General features: G+C 45.7%; 1 protein-coding gene across 2 annotated transcripts; it reads right to left on the bottom strand.

The window, feature by feature from the left end:
• Window positions 1–54: 54 nt before the first annotated feature.
• On the bottom strand, window positions 55–12,045 carry LOC149371626 (phosphatidylinositol 4-phosphate 3-kinase C2 domain-containing subunit alpha-like). 2 transcript variants are annotated; one of them, XM_089565879.1, is made up of 3 exons: window positions 11,811–12,045; window positions 11,161–11,312; window positions 55–6,520 (listed from the first exon to the last, which is right to left on the bottom strand). In XM_089565879.1, the coding sequence occupies exons 2-3, from the start codon at window positions 11,261–11,263 to the stop codon at window positions 1,713–1,715; spliced, it is 4,911 nt and encodes a 1,636-aa protein (XP_089422005.1). In that variant the 5' UTR covers window positions 11,264–11,312; window positions 11,811–12,045; the 3' UTR covers window positions 55–1,712. The 2 variants fall into 2 exon arrangements, with proteins under 2 accessions (XP_089422005.1, XP_089422006.1); XM_089565880.1 differs by lacking the exon at window positions 11,161–11,312.
• Window positions 12,046–16,621: the final 4,576 nt, after the last annotated feature.

Raw genomic sequence — 16,621 nt, 5'->3', positions numbered from 1 at the left:
GCTGAATTGACAACTTGACCGACGACAAAGAGTAGCAACAGGCTGCGCAAGTACTGCTTGTAGCAGAAAAATTTTATTGACATATTTTACTATAAAAAGTATAGGAACACAGATTGGAGTACAGAAACAATGTTGAGTAACATGAGTTCCTGACTTTTTTAATGGCTCCGCAGTGCAGATGAAGGCACTTAGTACATGATTACGACCAAAAATGTTTAATCGTACAGCACAGTTTATACTGCAACAAGAAACGACACCTGAAGACAGGAAGCCTCATGAATTTCATAATGCAGCAAAACCACAACTGAAAAGATAATGCAGTTCTGTGGCAATTTGGATCTTCGCACAGGAATTGATGGCCTTGCATGCAATATAACCTGATGCAAATCCTGGAAGCAAAGCTTAGATGTGGACACAATGAATATAGCTGTAGGAGAATGCGCACACCGTGTAGTACATATGCTAATTATCGCACACGGTTGTGACAAGACCTAATTCAATTGTATGTGCACATAATATTCGTACTCAGCGCAGTCATTGCAAAAGCACTGAGAGTAAAAATCACTTTTAAGAAGTAGCAAAGTCCACCATATGCATGTATAAAAGATGCACTAGGACTGACACTAGAAAGGCTCCATTCATAGCGGTCTCTGCAAAATGCAAAACAGAGTGCTGAACTTAGCGTACAACAGTGCAGCCCTTGACTCAAAGAACAGAGTTTTGTGAAAACTTCCGTGCCTGCCCTGCTTTACACGAAAAATGAGCAACGCTAGTGCAACCATCCATGAAGTTATTGTGTAGACACATATACACCCTTTGTGGGGGGAACACTGAAAAACAAGCCACAAAACACATTTGGATGACTACACACCAAAAATAGTGTCTCCACGGTTTTTTATACATTGCCAAATAAAAATAAAATAAGCAGCATTAAACTGCAAAAATAGCTTATTTGGGATTCAGCTTTAATACTACAAGGGAGAAAGGAGGAATGAAATTTCAATTGTACAATACAGTTGCCAAAGAACAAGCAAACTTTTAAGAAATAAAATGTTAGTGAGTGGATGTTACAAATGAAAAGAAGGCAAAAGTTATGTGGTAAATAGCAAAGGCTAAAAAAGACAAAGGATACTTTTATAATAAGAAGAGCCCTGTATTAATAGGAGATGTAAAGATGGCTCAATGAGCAAGTCAAAAGTCACCCGATGACTTTCGTAGAAAAATAGACTTCAGTACAACACCATACCCCTCGAACATCAGCCACAGCACTCCTGGCAAAACACACAAGACATGAGCACAAACAGGTCACAGAAAACCAACAAGCAATACCATACGATGTTATATCAGCAATGATTTGTGAAGTGTAAAAAGTGAACCTCAGTGACATTCATATAGGAAAGATGCTTTGCAGACAACAGTGAGACAGAAAATGACTGCTACATAAAAGAAGCACTTACTGCGCGCATCAATGATTATATTAAGTTTTCCTACCTTTACTGTACACAGCTCTGTCCACATGTCTGGTTGTCTCCAAGATTGAACATGACTCAATCGGGCAATACATAGTTCTGTAGCCCTCTCAATATTTTGAAAACAGCACGTAAGCCCTAACACACACCTAAATACAACACTGCGCTCAGTTCTGTGATCCCACATTTGTACAGAAGAAAAAAAAAAAGAAAGAAGAAAACACCAGGCGAAACGCTGATGCATCAATGCCACTTGTACCTCACGGCATTCAGGTGGTACCAATGTGTGCTCTCCCTTGTAAGGTCCATGCGTGACAGATCTATGATAGCAGCTCCCAGAAACTCATTTTCCTGAACTCTGTCATGGTCCCAAGCTGACACCTCCAAGACCCGTTGTGCCACTAACCCGAGTGGGAAGTTGTACCCAAGCATCTCCATGAATGTTGGGTGACTGTTTTTGAACACCACCTTGGTCTTCCTCTTGGTCACTTTGTCCGGGTCCGGGTGAAGGTAGGTCTTGATATAGCAGTCTGGCAGTGACTTGCGTTCACAGGCCAGGTTCTCTGCATGCATCACCATGATGGAAAGGCAGCCAGCTTTGTACATAATGGACAGCTTTATGCGGCCGACGATGCCTCTCGACAAGTTGACCCTCTGACTGATCCGACGCATTTGGTCAATCTCACTTTCGTCTTCCGCCATGCCCTCTTGGTCTCGAAGCAGTGGGTGGAAAAAGGTGTATATTAAGCTGCAGTGGGACACCTCTTCGGCCATCTTGGTTAAAGATGCGAGGAACACATCCAGCTCCTGCATTCTCTTCTGTGCCACTTCTCGCGTGTTGCTGCGGCCCACAAGTGAGCCCTTTGGCAGTGGATAAAACTTGGCCAAAGGAAACATACGGACGAGCTTTTGGTACAACTCCAGGAATTCGGGGTAAGTTCGGACAACGTGCATGGGTTCCGCCTGACATTCCCGGCCGACTCGGACCACGTATGTGTAGTGCTTCTCGGGCTCATAGCACTTGCGGTAGCACACCACTTTGAGGGAGATAATTTTCCCGTCTGTGTCCTTGGTGAAGGTTCGAGGGACAAAAGAGAGTAGCAACCCATCATTGTGGTCCCCAGTGAACCGAAGCTGGGCTATGTTGTGGATGAAGAAGTTGAGCTGAGTGAATCGAGAGCGCAAGCTTTCCTCGATGAGCCTGGTGAAGTGAGCCGTTGCTTCGCCTTCCGAGCTTCCCAACAACAAGGACTTCTGGACAAAGTTGACAGCATCTGTTGTGACTCCTGGCACGCCGGAAGTGACCATCAACTCGAAGAGAGTGATGAAAATGTTGCTGTTGCGGCGAACGATATTGAAGGCTTCACAGCACAAGTCGATGAAATGCTGGAATTTCTTGGTGGGTTTCTCGCCACCGTTGATGACATATACCATGTCAGAGGTGAGCACGAAAGGTGCCCTGTCCCTCCTGAAGTTGCCAAACATCTGCGAGTCACCCAGGAACTTTCCAAAGTCAATGTGAAACATGTGACCAGAAGCCTTCAGCATGATGTTGTCGTTGTGCCGATCACAGATGCCAAGAATGTAAGTGGCAACACAGTAGCCTGCACAAGAAAAGGTGAAGTTTTCCACTGCTTGCTGGTACTCGAGTTCAGAAGTGTTGTGCCTCTGCAGCCACTCTGCTATGGGTCTGTCCTTGAATGATCCGGTGAGTCCATGTTCGGTCTGGATCCTTCGAAGTGTCTCTGCTTCGGTCACCATTTCAACCATGCCCTTCCTGTTGCCAGTAGCAACACAGTTAAAGGTAATGATCTTGAGGTCTAGGCCTTCTTTCAGCCAGAACTTGTCCATGATCCTTATCATCTGGAGGGTTAACATGTCCTGCCTAAGGTCATCCCCTACCTTGTAAATTACCTCAATGGGCTTCGCTCCTAGCTCTGCACTCTTGTAGACAATTTTCAGTGGCAATGTATTGGAAGTAAAGTAGGAGCAAGACTTGACATCCACACCGCACACTTCCATCGCAGGGTTCAGAGGCAGGCAGGAAGGGTTGTCTTCTATCATGCTGTGGATTTGTGCCATGTCTTGCAAGAGCTTGTCCAGGCGCAGGGATTCGCGGGTATCTTTTATGCCTTCTGCAATGATGCACAGCTGATTCAGGTGCTCTTCTTGTTTCTCTATTATGTCTCTGAAAGACCTGCCAACAATGACTAGCAATGTTTGAATCACAAGCTTCATTCGCTTCAGTGTGAGTGGATTGTCCATGTTTTGTCTGAGCAACCAAAACATCTGGTGAGCCACGCGAACACTAGTCAAAGAGCGCTCCAGAAGGAACCACGTAATGGGTGCATCTTCCCACGTCTCATAACGCAGTGCCTGGATCAGCTGTGGGAGGTGATCGCAGAGCTCATCACTGCCAATGTTCTTGATCCACTTGACAGCCGTCTTGCGTACTTCATAATCGGGAAACAGAGGCAGCAACAATGTTAGTGCGTTGATGGGAGAAGCAGGACGCCACTCTGTCAGAAGGAAGTAAAGGTCCGGTAGAAACGGCCAACTCCAGCTATGGGCAGACAGCAGTACTTTTGGTAGGAGGTGCGGAACCTCAAGAATGTAGTGACGGTGGTCCCAGAAAAACTTTTTCTCTTCGGGGCTCGGCACAGTGAGTGGGTCCTTCTCGAGCACGTCGGAGAGTTCTTGGATCACTACACTGTCAAGAGCATAAGTGGTCGCTTTGCAAGTAGTGATGCTGTCCCTTGGTACCTCGGGAAACACTACGCGGCAGTCAAACTCTGGAAACTGTAGACGAAGGACCGGACATGAAAACGCATCATTGCTCTGCGGGGGACCACTGTTCTCATCTACTTCTGGTGACCAGAAACCGAGAAAAAGACTCCCCTGAAGTAGCTCACGTTGGCTGTTAAAGAGCGCCTGTCCAGTCCAAGCTAAGAGTACACGTTCGGACGCTGGTGTCTCTGGTGGCCTGTTCTCGGCTGACGGCTTGACACCAAAAAGAGCAAAGTATATAGCAGCTTCACGTGGAAGGTTCCGCATAAATATGCTCAGTTCCAGCCATTCATCAAAAACAATGAGCTCAAAAAAGTTGCGACTTGCTTTGACACTGCGAGTTTCTCCCTGGCATAAAATATGCGAGCCATAGCGGAGCTCGCAAGATATTATGAACTGTTCATAGTCGGAAACCCACTGTGGCTTCAGCTGATGAACACTGCCTACATTCACAAGAAAAGTGTCATGGAAAGTTGTTACAGGCCGTACCTCATTTTGTGCTTGGGCTTCATTCAAAGGCGTCAACATGAAGTCGACACGAAAGCTGCGACAATAGATTTTAACAAGAGTGCGCAGAGCGGACTGCAGCTGCAAGAGGGAGTAGAAGACAACCTCTGCCACACGGTCACAGTTTCTAGAAGTGGGGCATGGCGTTTCGTCTGCCTCAACATAGCTGTCATGAAACCCGTTTATCTCTGGCATCTGACTACAGATGTGCTTCAAGCCTTCAACAGCATGCACAACTTCCACCACCTCGATCCTTGACAGTGTAGAACAGATGGCCTTAACTGCCTGGATAGCTCCGTTTGGTTGCAGGCAACCAGCCAATGCTGTGGACTGTACTTTCTTGGCTTCTTTGAGGAAAGTTTCTAGCAATATAGAGACCGAATCATAAGAGACCTGGCCAGAAGGCTGAGGGAGAAGGCTTGAAGCCTTTACTTCAAAGAACTCACTGTCGTCTCTCAAGGTTCGAGCCCATGGTTTCTTGAGGTCTCGAACATCCATCAAAGTAAGGCAAACTGGCTTCATGAACTTGCAGCACTGGTGAACATACTCGTACTCTTTGAGTGTAGAGTCAGGGGTAAGGTATTCTGCGAGCCCCTTAACTTTGAGTACGAAGCTTTCCAGCACGATATCAGCTAAATCATCCTTCAAAGAGCATATTGTATTGCTGATAACATGCTCAACGCTGGTCCCCACATCGCATGTGAAGCAGAACGGTCTCTCTGAAAAACTTGTTGTAACCTCCAGTTTTATGCTAAGGCTTTTCCCCCACTTGTTTTCCAAAGTGGGGCTGACCACAAGGCCAGCATTAGTGTGATGATCGTCATACGTGAACTCTGACCTCAGTTGTTTGGCCTTAGCCCAAAATGCCTCGATCTCCTCCCCTTGTGAAACGTCATGGCGGACCACTTTCAAAGTGCCCAGGTTCATGCTTGGTCCTTGACTCTGAGATTGAGCAGTCTGTGCTGAGGCGTGCTTTTCAGCAACCACGGGGCTTCTACTCGCTGGTACAGTTGGCGGCTGCTTTTGCACCTGCCCTCCCTGCTTAGGTGGTATTTGGGGAGGTGATTCCACTGCTTCTGCTTTCTTCTCCTCTGAAGGTTCTTTGGTCACAGGCTCCTCAGAACGTAGAAAGTCTTCCAACTCATTCTCTCGCAGCGGATCAAACAGGTCGAGCAAGTCATCCAATGAATTGCCCGATTTCCTGAGGCTTTCGCGCTTCCTTGCTAGTTCAGCATCTCCGCTCAAGTCGATGAGGTTGTTGTCCTGTTTCTTTCGAAGCATGCTGAACATGCTTTTTTCAACCTCTGTCCGAGCAAGCACAGTTGAGACGTTGCTCGCTGTGTGGATAGGAGAGGGGTTGCAGCTGGAAGACAGGTTGTTGAAGTTGGGGGCCGAGTTGCTGTGGGTCATCTCAGTGCCCAGGACTGGACCAAGGCGGCCCGGAAACTGACCAGCAGCTCCGAGCAAGAATGGCTGACAAGCAAGCTGGGTAGACACGAGTGCACCGGCTGTTGTGAGCGAATGGTGCCTCAACGTGGTACTTCTGGAGGTTGCACCTTCGAGGAAGAGGGCCTCTATCGACTTAATGCTAGTTTTGGTGTCCCCTTCTCCACCGCCCTGACGGTGCATGAGCTTGAGGTAATCAGAGCTAGTCCACGTGGATGTGGACGACGGCGCTGGAGGTACAGATGAGAGGTCAGCAGCGCCGTTGCATTTCCCAAAAAAGACACTTCTACGTGGTGGCAAAGGAGGTGGCCCTGGAATCAGAAAAGAGAATAGGGTTGCATTAACAACAATGCACTGCACAAAGATCACACTGCTATTGCCACTGCAACAGGGCACTTATAGTGGGCACTAGCACTAATAGTGGGCATTCCCTGCATTTAGCCATTGTGTGTTTGTTTAGTCTCTCTTAAGCCTACTTCGTGACAGGCTACTCCTCTGCCCACAGGGTGGGGGGAAACCTACTCTGGTGTGTGTGTGTGCATGTATATATTGACCAGACAAGGGAAGAAAAAACAGGGAGGCCAACAGTCACCGAAACCAAGAAGCGTAGGGGATATTTTTTTTTAATTTGTGGTGTTGATCCATGAGAGATTAATAGCATAGTTATGTTATTGCTTATTATATAAAAGCTGAAGAAAAAACAACTAAACCACATGCCTCCGGTGAGATCCGAACCCATGACCTCCAAATTTCACATCTGATGCTCTATCAACTCAGCTATGACGATGGCTGTCCAATCTTCTGCTTTTGGAGGTATTGATGTGTAGTGTAACAGGCGGTGACACACACACACACACACACGCACGCACGCACGCACACGCGGAAATTTCGACCACCTGGGATTCTTTAACGTCCACTGATATCGCACAGCACATGGGCCTCTAGAGTTTCGCCTCCATCGAAATCGACCACCACAACCGGAACTGAACCCGTGTCCTTCGGGTCAGCAGCCGAGCGCCATAACCACTGAGCCACCGCGGCAGACTGTAAAGATAATGATGGTCCGTATAATGCACCTGGAGCTTCCAGGATTTCCTGAGTTCCACTTCACTGCTTGCCTATATGCAGAGACTCAATACGTAATCATGAAGCGTCTAGTGTGGTAGCACCAGTGTGCATATTTTCCAACTGCGGCCACAAACCAGTGCTGGCTACCACTCTACGATACTTCTCGTAGTTGCATAAGTTGCGTGCAAACTATGCATATTAACTAGGACTTTAATATGCCCCCAACCCAAGCACCAGTACACTGCCAAACAGCACAAAATTCATTATTGAGCTTAGCCTCTTTTGGTTATGTCTTGCGTTAATGTCGTGAGCTTGAGAAATATATAGGAAATGCATAGGCAGCATCCATAGAAGAATCACAGGCCAAAGTGTAAATGATGGAATTTGTGGACAAGAACAAACAAAACACAGAGAGGATACCACATGACAGGCACCTTTTTCACAACTAGTTTATGGGAAGGCAACAAACACTTAAAAATTAAAAGATATCACAGGTAGGTACAGATAAAAAACAGTTAAGATTTCATGTTATGACTAGACAAACTCAAAATTTACGTACATAACCTATTTCCTTCTTCGTAAGCGATACTGACAGCTTACTCACGCAATTACCACACGAGGCAACACAGGTTCTAGTCCGTCACCCTGAACAAAGAACCAGGGAGGTGATGGAAGCTTTCTACATTGCCTCGTACGTTAATTGCGCGAGTAAGCCGTCAGTATCGCTTACGAAGGAAATAGGTTATCTACGTAAATTTTGAGTTTGTCTAGTCATAACATGCAATCTTAACTGTTTTTATCTGTACCTACCTGTGATATCTCTTCATTTTTAAACGTTTGTTGCGTTCACATTAAATTAGTTGTGAAAAAGGCGCCTGTTCTGTGGTATCTTCTCTGTGTTTTGTTTGTTTGCGCCCACAAATTCCACCATGAACAACCTACAACTAGCCCAGCTTTCCATTCTGTTCAAAGTGTAAATGTAAAGCAGCTGACCCCCATACACTACAGAAGCACGGATACAAATCTTCGGGTCCTGACAGTATTTTTTTCTGACAACAGTGTGGAGGACTTAGGAATGACTGAATTGAAGATGTGGCTCCAGTAAGTTTTACACAATTTATTAGAGCACTGTTTTTCGCGCACAGTTTCAGTTTTCAGGCGCTCAAACAAAAGTTACACATTTTTGCTGCTCCACCGCCAGTTGCACCTGGTGCATGCTTTTCTCAACAGGCAAGACATTATGCACTGAAGACAGTTGTTAACCTGTTGAGTGATTGGCCCTTTAGACGAGTATGCTGCAGGGCTCAGCCTCACCCTGCGCTCTAAAAAAAAATACAGTCAGTGACGTCCTTGCTGAGCTCAAGCCACATCAGTGGGCCCTATGCTAATGCAAGCCAGCACAGTATTTATCTCCTAATACACTTTTTGCTTTGTCTTCTTTTGCTGGCAGACCTGTCAAAACAACATCAGTTTGGCCGCTAACACAGACTGCTTTCATGGCAACTGAAAGTCCCTAAGGGAGAGCATGCCATAACATACGTAGAGAGAAATGAACAAGGCAATGTCCTTGCTCACAGCAGCTTGCAGACTGATAGCAAATTGAAGCAGTGAAATCCTATATGTTCATTATGGTGAGTCTTTATTAATGCTGAATTTTTTTTTCTGGTTTTGTAACAGCTAGTAATATCTCCATCAGAGCCCAATCTTAAAGTGCTCCTTAGAGGCTTGAAGCTTATTTTGTCACTACAATCATAGAAAGTACGGTGGTCTATAGCTGAGGTTTTGTCGTGGAATGCAAAGAAAATTTTGGTGTGAATACACATGCATCCAGACATACTAAATAAAGCAGGTAAACACCTTTCACCAAACCAAACCATGCAAGAAACTTCGATACTTGTCTTCTATACTTGTGATGACAGGGTTCTTCAGTCAACATAAAACATTGCTTATGGCAACTTTCTGGGCTCTGGCATACAACGGTTGTGACCATAATAACCTCACAATAATGAAACCTGCAAACCAAAATCTTCACTATAATAACTCCTTTTGCAGGATTGCTGGCAAATGAGGCTCATGACACAATTTTTATTTTTTTCCTTTTTTCCTTTTTGGAGCTCGTGTAACTACTTGCTATTACCCGCGATTCATCAAAAGCCTCTTCACCCATAGAACTCGGAGCTAATGCAAGTCCCAAAACTTGTGAAGCTGAGGCTACTAATACCAGCTGTCCAGACACAACCAAAACACAGGGATAGTGACAAATTGAAAGTACAAGTACAAGCAATATGAAAGGGAATATGTCAGTCCATGCCAATGCGGGCCGATCGGGCATGTGGGACTTTAAAAAATATTAGAGGCACGTCCTGCTGTGCTTTCACGTCGTCTGCTTTAGGAAGCTGTATGACAGCTATGCATGACAGCTATGCATACGGTTTGGTTTGGTTTATTGGGGTTTAACGTCCCAAAGCAACTCAGGCTATGAGGGACCCCGCAGTGAAGGGCTCCGGAAATTTCGACCACCTGGGGTTATCTGACGTGCACTGACATCGCACAGCACACGGGCCTCTAGAATTTCGCCTTCATTGAAACTCAGCCGCTGCAGTCGGGATCGAACCTGCGTCTTTCGGGTCAGCGGCCGAGCGCCGTAACCACTGAGCCACCGCAGCGGGGCACTATGCATACGAAAGTATTCAGTTTTGTGTGCATGCCGGTTTTAAAACTAGAGGTACTGCTCTAAAAACTGGAGTCGTGCCACACTGTGCTTGCAACAAGGTGTGCCTCCAATGTTTAGAATGGCCACAGGCATGTAATCAACTCGCAAAGCCACAGGCCCAGGTGTCCCCTTTCATATTGCTTCCATCTGTACAAAAATGTGTTTACAAAACTGTACCATGGGCACTTTAAACTATAAAGCACATATTGTGACCACAATAGAGCCAATATAATATGCCAACAAAACGAGCATATAACACCAATGTCAGGAGCACATCGCCATAGCCGAATTTCTGTGGTGAAAGCCCATCTTAGTAATATATCTATAGAGATGAAAAGCATGTCAGCATATGCACATGCATCCACTGTGTACTAAAAGTGTTTGCAAAGGTCAGCAACCCCCTTAACATAAAACGCAGCACACACAAAAGCTTTTGACACTGCATGCGCACAGCAACACTCAGTGCAACATAAATAACTTATGCACACAGTAAACAGCTAGTGGTCACCAGATGGACTGCAAACAGCCAAACTAGACAAAGGACTCTTAGCTAGTGTCCGATGCCCATCACCAAACAGCAGGCAAGGCAAGGTCTCCCAGCCTGCCAGCCCCTAAAGCAGCAATTTCAGCCAGCAAGCATAGGCTTGTACAATTGCAAAGCAAGAATTTCAAGCTGTAGACAGCTCATGGCTACCCTGATTCTCTTTGGTTCAAATGGCACTAAACTCCTCTCGCTGGTTTTTCTTCACTATGCAAAGAGGTGTTAAGTTGTGCTAGTGTAGAGTGAAAATGTATGGACGATCAGTGCCCTTGCATGTCCTTGCATGTGTCTATAGTGCTTTCTTCTTCGTTTTTTTACTTTCGAGTTTGCTTTTCAGACGTCAAAGGAATTAGTGCAATGCAGATGTTTATTTGCGCGACTATTTACAAACAGTGATCATGCTTTAAAGTCTACTGCCGATGAACTGTCATGCTTCAAAACAAAAGGAAAGGAAGGAGCCGCATCGCGCAAGTGTGTTTGTACGCGCTTTGAAAGAATGACACATTAATACCTAGTGGGAACAATGAGGCACCGGCAATGCCAGCGGCAGTACCTAAGTAGCTGTTGAACACACCTGTTGTTACAGCTGCTACCGCGACACATCGCTTGTACGGAGAACAGCGACTCACCCGCTAGCGAAAACATCGCCGACGTCCCCGGCCCTCCGACATTCGCGGAGAACGCCTTCGGTGGGAGGTTCGGCGGCGGAAAGTCTCGGCCTCCGTCAGCCATAGCATCGGCATCGGCCGCTCACATAGCGAACGCCATGGCTCGCCTCTGCCTACAAAGCAAAGCACACCGGAATCAGCGAAAGCTTCCATGAATCCTGCTTCCCCAAAAATTAACTCGGGGTAGACCACTACCGGACAGATTTATCCACCTCCCCTTCCGCGCGTAATGAGCAGCATAAAGACAACGAAAAGGACGAACGACACCCGTCAACAAAGAGCTGTGAGTGACCTAGGGCGCAAAGGCGGAGATAAGCTCAAATTCCTTGATAATGTTCCGCAATTCCCGGCGAGATGATCGTGAGGGCAGAGTTTCATGCGATACCAGCAGCTGAATGAACTATGCATATGCAATGGACCGCGACAGCACCAAGCGGCATCTCACATGACGCACAACAGGCTACAGAAGCGCACATGGCTAGTACGTACGGATATAGTAAATAAGCAGGGGTCACGCAGTGACCTGACGCTGTGGCGGCAGTAATTAAATGAAAGGTATCACCGCAGCATGACACGCAAGTGCGTTTTGAACTTTGAAAAGCTAGGCTTACATCTTGCCAGACACGGTCCTCCGCTGAGCAAAGAGCCTAGCTCGGCTCCGTAAATGCGACGACGAGGTGCCAGCCGAACTCAGTCTTCATCACGGACACATCACATGTCTACTAAACTTCCAACCACGCTTCAATCGGCTGGAGTTCAAAAGCGTTTAAACACATCAATGAGCCGACAGCGACCACAACACTCCCCACAATAGCAAGTGCTACTGACGGAAAAGTTGCAAAAACAACAAAAGAAACGTGGTGCCCATAGTGGCCAACAGAGGTTGTGATTTCTGCTAAACAAATACGCTGAGCAGATTGTGTGTCGTGTAGGGGAAGAGAGGCGCTCCTCTCTTTGCCCTTCGTTCGGAGATTTTTGTATACCCGACTATCGAAGTTATCTGCGGCATATTTTCAGTTGCTGCCCGAACCGTGATTAAAAATAACCAAAGTCTGTTCGCAGAAGGGGACACTACGATGGCGCTGTTCAGCGCGGCAAAATTTTCTTTGTAATTTCAGCTTTTAGCATAGTTAGACACAGAATGTCACATCTCGAACACGGAAGTTGTCTCAGTGTTCTTTAGAAAGTTAAAAGCATTGAAGAAAACTGAAGGGAGTGCACACTTTGCATATTTTTTTCGTCTGCTGTGGTAATGATCGATGCGCAAGACATCACGAAGGAAAGAACTATCTCCTTGCCTACGACCGATAAATATTTAATATTTAAACTTCGTCTCTCACCTGTTTCGGTTTCAGCAGCCGAGCGACGGCTGCGGCGTAATATGTGGAGCGGGCAGTAAGAAAACTGCAAAATAATCGCTGCTTCTTCACTCGTTATGATTCCGGCTTTTGAGGCAGGACGATTTTAGCTTTGTAGTCAATTAAAACAACGAAGCGACGATTATATCCAAGTTTGTTTTTTTCACACCTCAGCCATCACTCAGCTATCACTCAAATGAAGAAACCGAAACCAAAAAAAGATGAAAGACGAACTTCTTTATAAATTATTTAGCGGAAGTAGACGAATACCACGTGGTGAATCATGTATGTTAACGTTTTATGTAAAATTACAGAGCTGACAGTATGCAACCAATAATTTAATGCCTATAATCCTTGGAGGTGCGTTGACGTAGTGCGATACGTACGAGTCAGAGCGACCTGTGAAGCGAGTCATGCGAGTAGCAGATGTGCAAAAGAATCAAGCCTATGTGTGAGTGTTTAGTCGCTCATATGCATGGTGGAAAAAAAACAAAACAAAAAAACTCAGGAGCGAGCGCCCGACGACAGCCTTGAAGCCAGTCATAAAAAGTAAAAATATAGTAAAATGTTTTTTCCTCCATGCTCATATGACACGAGTGATAATTATTGGGGCATATGACAATTAATGAGTCACTAGGCGGATGACAATACTGATGACGTCATTTCTTGTGAACGACGTGATATCCACATAAACCAGGTAGCACCGAAAAGTTACAACAACGTTTCTGAAAGGTTAAAAACAAACATTGGAATAGCCTTGTCTTCGCCTTAATTAAACATTTAAACAACATTAATGGAACTTTTTCAAAAATGATTAACCAACCTTACAAAAGAGCATGCAGGCCCGCATCTTAATCTACGTTTTGCAAGGACCAAAAACGAGGTCGACACTTGAGTCTTACAATACACCACATATGCAGCTCACTCGCCTCCGAACGGTTACCATGGAGTCAGTCGACTGTTCGAACCATGAGTGATAGTGGTTAATGGGTAGTAAGCAGGGTACTGGTATAATTGCCAATCATCTTTACTGCAAGGACAGCGGCAAAAGTTCTGGGACACAATACTTAAAATGAAAATGTAATAGTGTTTCATGGTTATGACTTAAACATTGTAGTAACATTTAAACCACCGTATTAGACCAGTGTTTATTTTGAACATTAAACTAATGTTCATTACGCGACGTAAAGCTCTATTAGTTAGTTTTTTACATGACAGCAGAAGACAGCATTAGCCCAATGTTTACTTCGAATGTAAACCAATCTTTACTAACATCATATAACGTTGTTATTTTTCACATTTAAATAACGTTTCTATCCAATAAGTAAGCTACATAACCATTTATAGCATTATTTTAATGTTCGGTGCTACCTAGGAACTATCGAACGGCTGACGCTTTAAAATATAAAGAAAACTGTCTGAAACCTGTTTTCGCTGGTTTCATCGCCCGGCTGGTACCGCCAGTGATAGAACAGATTAAAGCCACAGAGTACAAGAATCGAGACATTTCTCTTCGCATCTCACTCAGGTCATGCACGGGCTTGCAGCAGGTCACCTAGATGGGCATAAAAGTCAAAGAGCAAATGTATGGAATGTTTTATGGTACTCATTCCTGAACGCATCTCGTAAATATTAGGAGCAACCACACATATTTTTTTTTTGTCTGGCGCCAAGGTCGATGCGTCCCGCAGCCGCCACAGCTGTGCCGCTTGTCATGTGGTAGAGAGAGAAGGCACTAATCAGCTACTTTGTGTAAACGCGAGCTTAACTGTAGTCCGAGGCCAACTAAGAGTTCCCGAGGGAATGAGAAATGATGAAAGGGAGGGGGGAGGGGTGGTATTGTTTGGTTTTTTGGGGTTTAACGTCCCAAAATGACTCAAGCTATAAGGGACTCCAGATTATGTGTTTGGAGACAAGCAATGTTCAAGGTTTATGGACCCAGGGCTGTTTGGGCAGGCTGCCGCTGGGTGGTCCAGGAGCGATGTGACACTGGGCGGGAGTAAGATGTATAGTATTTTGCGCAGTAGGCGGACTGATGGTCCTGGTAGCGCCGTTGGGAAGAGGGTAGTAGTGCTTTGACGTTGTCATTGTATATAGGTGTTGATGTCGCGTTTGTGCACATGGGCGTCTTCCCATGTCGGCGGAAAGGTGAGGGGTTTTGCAGGCAGACTAGAAACTTTGGCTAGTTGGTATTTTTGCATGATAAAAGAGCAGCGCTCGAAACGCTAAGGAAGAAGGAACGAGGCAGGCAGGACCCGGTGCGTGATTCCACGTTCAAGTTAGTGGGCTAGCTTGTTTCCCGCAATTCCAGCGTGACCAGGGGCGCAGCAAAGCATGGCAGTGCGCGGTCGTAAGTTTACTATCGCGATGTGAACGTTGTCTTGAAGGTTGGACGGTATGTCCGCGTTGTTGAGAGCCCTGATGGCTGTCGTGGAGTCTGTGCAGCTTGTGTGTAGCCATGATTAAATGGTTCGACGACTGAGATCTCGCATGTGCTCTCATCAACCATTTACAATCCTGTATGCGCCTATTAGCGAGCTAGTGTTTGTTGAGGAAGGAAAGGCGTAAGTGCCTAGAGCTTGTGCGATAGTGTCGTGCTTGCAATGAAGGTGATTATCGCGTCGGCCGCAGCCGGTGATAGGGCGCCATCTATGTCAAGGAAGGATGGCGACAGTGGAGAGGGGCGAAGCGTAGGTTGGAGCGGAGGAGAGGTCACATGGTGGCGGCGTATTATCAGATGATGGTATACGGAGGATAGAGAGGAGTGACAGAGAGAAGAGAGAGAATAAAATAAGAAATCTATAGTAACCTGAGCGGTTGAATGAGTGGTAGTTGCAACACCATCGCTGTAGTGTATTATCAAGATCACCAGACAACGCAGCCTTTTCTTTCTGGTTATTCTTTTTCTCTATTAAACCAACGAATGGCAATCAGCGCCAGTCAGAAATACCACTTTAGCTAGCGGCGCAACCACAAAGAACTGCGCTGGAGGTGAACTGCAAAGAATGATCAATGAGTTAGACAGGCAGAGCAAAACGGAGCGTCTAAAGATTAACATGCAGAAAACCAAAGTGATGTTCAACAGTCCCGCCAGGAAACAGTAGTTCACCAAGTTTTAGCGAGGTGCTGGAAGTCGTAAGGGCATACATCTACTTAGGGCAGGTAGTTACCGCTGTTCCGAGTCATGCGATAGATAACTAGAATAAGAATGGTGTGGCGCGCATATGGCAAGTTCTCTCCGATCATGAATGGCAGTTTACCAATATCCCTCAAGAGAAAAGTATACACCAGCTGTATCTTACCGGTACTCCCCTGTGGGGTAGAAACGTGGAGGCTAACGAAAATAGTCCAGATTAAGTTAAGGACAACGCAGCAAGCCATGAAAAGATAGGTGTAACGTTAAGAGATCGGAAGCGGGCGGAGTGGGCGAGGGAACGAACGCAGGTTAATGACATCCTAGTCGAAATCAAGAGGAAGAAATGGGCTTAGGCAGGGCATGTAATGCGAAGGCAAGAAGGATGAGATTAAGAAGTTTGCGGGGATGCGGTGGCCGCAACTGGCAATAGACAGGGTTAATTGGAGTGACATGGGAGAGGCCTTTGTCCTGCAATGGGCGTATTGAGGCTTATGATGATGATGCAACCACAAAGCATGAACAGAGGGGTGGTGAGCTCAAGGAACGCATCAGCTTCCCTAATAGGTATGGAGAGGTGCAAATTTTGTCGAATACTTTCTCCTGGGACACGAACTGGAAATCACTGCCATGAACCTAACAGCACATAAGTACAAACACTAAAGAGGAAACGTCAAATCAATTCAGTTATATACGCTCACACATGCACAAGGGATAAAAAATATAAATGGAGCGTACTTGCTTTAGAACAATCATTTATTTTTTATTAGTTTAACACCTATGTGTATATCGTGTTTTATTCACCATTCTAGCTTTGTTATAATTCGTCTACGTAGGCAAAGCCAGCAAGGTGGCTAATCTTTAACTTCAGAAATGCCACCGGACAGTTATCGTGTTTCAGTAGCACAGTAAATCACATCTTGAATAAACT

This window comes from Amblyomma mixtum, chromosome 1 (assembly GCF_055824585.1).
Source record: "Amblyomma mixtum isolate Tamu chromosome 1, ASM5582458v1, whole genome shotgun sequence".
NCBI classification, from domain to species: Eukaryota; Metazoa; Arthropoda; class Arachnida; order Ixodida; family Ixodidae; genus Amblyomma; species Amblyomma mixtum.
This window is presented reverse-complemented; position numbering and strand designations above follow the sequence as displayed.

Bases quoted from the DNA above. Each gene is read 5' to 3' on its own strand.
- LOC149371626 (XM_089565879.1), bottom strand. From the start codon at position 11,263: ATGGCTGACGGAGGCCGAGACTTTCCGCCGCCGAACCTCCCACCGAAG. The intron at 6,521-11,160 runs GTGAGTCGCTGT...TTCTGATTCCAG, and splicing joins GGCGATGTTTTCGCTAGCGG to GGCCACCTCCTTTGCCACCA.